Consider the following 5,766-nt stretch of genomic DNA (forward strand, 5'->3'; position numbering starts at 1 on the left):
AAGTAAGCTGTCATGGTTACATTCCCTGTAATAAAGTTATTGGGAACTTTCTGTTTGTTACAAAACTGTATTTCAATCACTTCTGATGCGCAGCTTCTATTTCCACCCGGACGACAATTTGTAACGTACCTGACATTACACATGTCTTCTGACGGCTGTCCTCTAAATCTAATTATTCAACGTGCGTGATATTATTCTAACCAATTCTGACAACAATCAAGTAGTAAGTTGAACTGAATGTTGCATCTCTGAAGAGGTGGATATGACTGCTCGAGGAACACCGAGTCGTTTTTTACAGAGCGTTCTTCACAATGGAGTGGGCCGCTATGTTTGTCAGCTAAAGCGAATCTCTCTGGTCTTCTCAAAGAAAGGACAGGGCTCTTTAGGAGTCAGGTGGGTTTACATCAACTGTGTTGATCATGTATAATAACATTGTACATAAACTACCCATTGAATGATCTCTCTGTATGGAGAGTGAATATCTGATTATTTGTATTTTTTAGTGTTGTGTATCCTAGATAATATAACATAATAGATTATATAAAGTCATAATTTTCAAGAAGTAAAATCTAAATTGTCTAGGGCTTTATGATAGTAAAATATGAATATTTTTTTTAATATGTGAAATTTTATTTTTAAATCTGTTAATTTTTTTATTATTATTTTGCTGTGGTATATGTAATACAGTTCACGTTGCAAATATTTGTGGGGTAATTTAATTTGAGTAGCACGTTTCAGTGAGATCCTTTAACATTGTGAATTATTTGTGTCGCTTATTGTAAATCATTTAATTCTAATGATATATATTCTTCCAGAGATTTCATTGAGGAAGGTGTGGTGGACTTTGCCAAAAATAACCCAGGAACTGTGGTTTACATCTCCCCTCAGTCCTGCAGAATTCCTAAAATAGTAGCGGAATATTGTAAGTATGATCTTTCCTGATATTTTATCAAAATGATTTAATCTGCTCTGCTGGCTTACAGGTACACCATATTGTTGTTTCCTGCAGTTATGACTAAATGTTTATACAATTTGAAGTTGTCAGATATATATTAAATACCAGTGTGCTCACTGTTTTGATTTGATCTATGCAGTGAACGGTAATGTGAAGGAGGAGATGGTCACCAACAAAACATCTCAGCAGATTGCTGAACTTATAACCAAGATGTCCAACCAGTCAGGACTGGACATCATCCGCATTCGAAAACCCTTCCACACGGACAGTCCCAGTATCCAGGGCCAGTGGCACCCCTTTACTAATCGACCCCCCAGCATCGAGCCAGTGGGCCAACGGACAAAATAAGCAATTTACTTTGTATTTATTCCCTGATTTATGTGCTGACCTGTTGGGTGAGCTGTGAACTTCCTCTGCCACAGCACGAAAATCAGCACATATTCAACAGTACTATGATAATTTAGATGTTTTAAGCAGTGAACTGTTACTAGACTGTTAAAATCATACTTTTCTGTTTATATAACAATTAAATTCTTTACAATATGCCCATCCAACTGTTTCCATTGGGAATTTTTTTTAACCTAAAATGTTTAAAAGAAGAGGGTGAGTAATTTTTCCACTCCTTTATAAGCTTAATAAAAGCCTGCTTTTAAAACATCGCGTTTATAGTGCATATTCGACGTGTTTAGCATGGCAAAACAGACTGGACAGATCTGTCTTCCTGTTTATTACTAGTTATAGCACCAAATAAACATGAATGAACAAAAGAAAGTATGTTAAAAGATTCAGTACATCTTAATGAAATGTATTGTGTCTCGTAATTGTTTAATGAGTATTTCAAAAGCAGGAAGACGTCAATAAAACAGCTTTCGTAAAGCCAATGACTAGCATGTTAGGAAAATGAACTCAAGAGAGGAGCATTTTGCTAAATATATGCACTATATTACATATTTATTATACGTTTACTCATATCATTAAAAATATATGGTCACACTTTAGATTAGGGTCCAATTCTCACTATTAACTATGACTTTAGCCTCAATAAACTCCTAATTACTGTTTATTAATAGTTGGTAAGGTACCTATTAAGTTAGGTATTGGGTAGGATTAAGGGATGTAGAATATGGTCATGCAGAATAAAGCATTATTATGTGTTTTATAAGTACTAATAAACAGCCAATTTCCTAATAATATGCATGCTAATACGTAACTAGTTAATAGTGATAATTGAACCCTAAATTAAAGTGTTACAAAAATAGTATAACATTGTTATAAAACTGCATTATATCAATATTGTAGGAATGAGTTGTTAATTTGAATCTTTAATAATACGAGCTGACAGGTATGTATGTTTACAGCATTAGTTGAGAGAGATTTGTTTCCTTAACATGTTTAATTAACATATAGGCCCTAAACTGTACCGGATATTTAGTAAAATGAATCGATATTGAATCAAGTGAAAAGTTCTTAATATATATATATATATTCTTATTGTAGGCTTACATTTTTTATAAGAACCATTTTCTACTATTTAGTGCAATAAAAAGTTTCCTTGGATGCTAAAGGATCTTCATGGAACCATGAAGCGCTATACAAATAAATGTGTGTAAAATGTGAATTTTTTTGTTTGTTTTGTTTTTTATCAATTGAATGATTTTGTAGGCCTTACAATGCTGACAACTGGCAGCTGTTACACAGAACAGAATTTTTGGATCAGGAAGTACAGGAAATCATATTGCTAGCTGTAAAAACATATTTCTGATTTTGTGAAGGACGAAATGTAATAATTTTAGAATGAACAATAAAAAAGCCTTATTGGTTGATTATTAATCTGAATATTAGGGCAGAAGGGTCATTCTGTGTCAAATCAACCAAATATTTGATTTTGTTAATATATTTTCTATAGAAAGACAAACATAAATAGTGATGAAAGACAAAATATTAAATGTCACAGTCACAGATGTTTATTTAATAGTAATCCACTATTCTGAAGATTCGTCAAAATGACAATTTTCACCCTACGATTTGCAGTCAAATTACATGGGGGTAAAATGACTTTAGAAAGAAGGAAGCATCATTATTTTATTTTTACACAGAAACGGGTAGGTCTATTAGTTAAATCTGTTGACTTTAGCAATCTTTGTTTCATTAAATGCCAACGGTGGACAGTTCAAAAATGGCAAAGAGCACTTCCTGTGTTTTTTGCCTCAAGTTTGCACGCCTGTAACTCAAGAAGTCTTAAAGATATCTTAATATCCTTTTAGATTCTGGTTCTTAACGAACTTTCCTTTTGGTATCTTCGTTTTAAAGGACCTCGATGGTTCAATCCCAGAGATAAGGAGATCTTAATGCGGCTCCGTGAGTAAATTGTACACATTTTCAGTGGTCAAAAACCAAATCGTTAGCCTCATAGCATAATTGCCTAAGTCAATTTGGCCAAATAATTATGCTATTATGCTAACGAAATGTTGGTGACTTTGCATACAGCTGATATTTTTTTTCTTTTAAAAAGGAATATTTGAAGAACAAATATTGTTTAAACTAGAAATGTAGCAGTGTTTTTTTTTTATCAACACAATTGCATAGAACATATCTGTCTAATGGCTTTAAAAAATAGTGAATTACTCAGTAAATATACATCCATGATATTTCATAATTTGTCTGTCTTTCTTGAGCCTCTGGTTGAGTTGACACGGAATGACCCAGAAGTGTTTCCCCCTCAGTCTCTAAGTTGATTGCTACAGCTGAGAAACTAACATGCATTGTATCCGTTTAATCTACAGTGACAGCGACACAAAGCTTGAGCGCACGGGAGAAAAGCTTTTCTCACTCCCACATTACTGGCAAAAAAGCAATAAACGCAGTATGCCACAGACGTTGATCATGTTGGGGGTGGGAACATTAGAATATGTTGGCTGTAATCAGCATTAACAGTTTTGGCTGCTTCTTTTTTTAAAACAGCACGTTAAACTCCGTTAACAAAATGTGACTACTACGGAAGACATTCAAAACACAATAACTTCTTTAGGCTTAGTTGTTTTTTGCTGCCGCTTGAACAGCAAGGTAGAACAACAGAGATGAATTGGTTGCTGGGTAGTAAAGATAGCCCGAGGCTGGGCATCTAATCAATGCAAGCCATGTTTTAATGATTCAGTTCACAAGAGAAAAGTATATTTATTATGTCCCATTTATTACAACCAGATGAGACTAGTGCTCTGATCACATCTTTTCTCCCCAGTGAAAACAAGCTTGACCTATTATGTGGATTAAAGAAAGTTCTAAATTAAGATCTGTGTTGCTAAGAAACAGATACATTGGGGACATACTAAGAGGCCTGATACAGATGGGGATCTGGTTAAAATCTCCAACTGTGACAGTCAGAGGTTTCTTTCTTGCATGCATCTTTAACCTTTGAGTCGCACAAGATACAGAAGCATTAACAATGATAATAAATGCTTTAATAGGATGTAAACATCAGATATCGTTTTGTAAGAATAAGCTCTAAAATATTGAAACAATATGTACCCGAATACACACCGTGACTGACATGTAAGCATAGCAAAAAACTTTGGGAAAATATTAAGTGCAAAAGGTTTTGTGCGATTATAGGGAAGGCAGTGGATATTCACAAACACAATGACAGCAAACCTCTAATATTTAAATTATGATGAATCACAGTTTATGACTAGAAGTACACCATAGACATACAGCACTTAAATACATGTTAATACTGAGAACAATTCATCAGTGCACGCTATTCCAAAGAAAAAAGTTTATCTTCGTAATCTCTTACTAAAATATAACTTCACCTTTTCATCTGATGTCCCTAACGCTTTTATGCACAATTGTGCTCAGCAAAGTTGCATTTATTTGATCAAAAATACAGTAAAAACAGTTATTACAATTTAAAATAACGGTTGTCTATATAAAATTTAATTTATTCCTGTGAAGTCAAAGCTGAATTAACTCCAGTATTCAGTGTCACATAGAAATCATTCAAATATTCTGATTTGATGCTCAACAAACATGTCTCAGTGTACACACACATATATATAAAGTGTGTATATATATATACACACCTATATTATATAAACAAAAACTTTTGTTAGATGCGATTTATTAGACAGCACTACCAGACACCCAATAAAATTGGTTTTATATTGACTTGTATAATGTATTTATATCAGTGAAATGCATTTTTGATGTAATATCAACATACTGACACTTGTACATGCAACGGAAATTAGTTTAAACGAAGACTGATTAAAAATGTCACGTAGATCAGACAAGTGGTTGAAGTTTGGGGATGCAGCATAACATCTAAATGAGAAGGGAAAGTGAGAGATGGTGAACAAGAGATGAGCTGAAACACACTGAGTCAGTGTGATGGCACTCATGTTAGCATCATGACTTCTGGCCAAAAACAAGCACATCATGCGTCTCTTCCTCCTCTTTCTGCTGACACCACTGCTCTCTCTGCATCTTGATGGAGTCCTTGCAAAGCAGTGCTGTTCCTGTCAGCAACACTGACTAACCGAGCAGCACGAGCTGGGAAAGCCACTGGGGAGCGATGACAAGAGCTGACTCAACATCTCTGTGTAACACTGTTTACAAACCAGCGCAAAACCAGGGTCACAATACACACGCAAGAAATAAAATATACAGCTATATGGATTTTAGGCCTGTCAATTTAAAATATAATTAAATTAATTATGATATGCTGAATCAAATTAATCTCAATTACTTACAATTGCTCCCAAATGAAAATAGTTCAGGTCATTATAGTAGTAAATCAATAAATAGACATCACA

The 5,766-nt window shown here is 34.1% G+C and overlaps 1 protein-coding gene across 1 annotated transcript; it reads left to right on the forward strand.

Annotated features, from left to right (window-relative positions):
• The first annotated feature begins 104 nt into the window (after positions 1-104).
• mrpl43 (mitochondrial ribosomal protein L43) lies at positions 105-2,573 on the forward strand. Its single transcript, XM_079850696.1, has 3 exons — positions 105-393; positions 816-922; positions 1,095-2,573. Exons 1-3 carry the CDS (start codon positions 263-265, stop codon positions 1,301-1,303), a joined length of 447 nt encoding a protein of 148 aa, XP_079706822.1. The 5' UTR covers positions 105-262; the 3' UTR covers positions 1,304-2,573.
• The last annotated feature ends 3,193 nt before the right edge of the window (positions 2,574-5,766 follow it).

Source organism: Squalius cephalus (assembly GCF_949319135.1).
Source record: "Squalius cephalus genome assembly, chromosome: 19".
Lineage (NCBI taxonomy): Eukaryota > Metazoa > Chordata > Actinopteri > Cypriniformes > Leuciscidae > Squalius > Squalius cephalus.

What these genes read in the sequence shown, in the direction of transcription:
- mrpl43 (XM_079850696.1), top strand. Translation starts at nt 263, where the DNA reads ATGACTGCTCGAGGAACACCGAGTCGTTTTTTACAGAGCGTTCTTCAC. An exon ending in CAGGGCTCTTTAGGAGTCAG is followed by an intron (nt 394 to 815) that starts GTGGGTTTACAT and finishes ATATTCTTCCAG; the next exon opens with AGATTTCATTGAGGAAGGTG. An exon ending in TAAAATAGTAGCGGAATATT is followed by an intron (nt 923 to 1,094) that starts GTAAGTATGATC and finishes TGATCTATGCAG; the next exon opens with TGAACGGTAATGTGAAGGAG.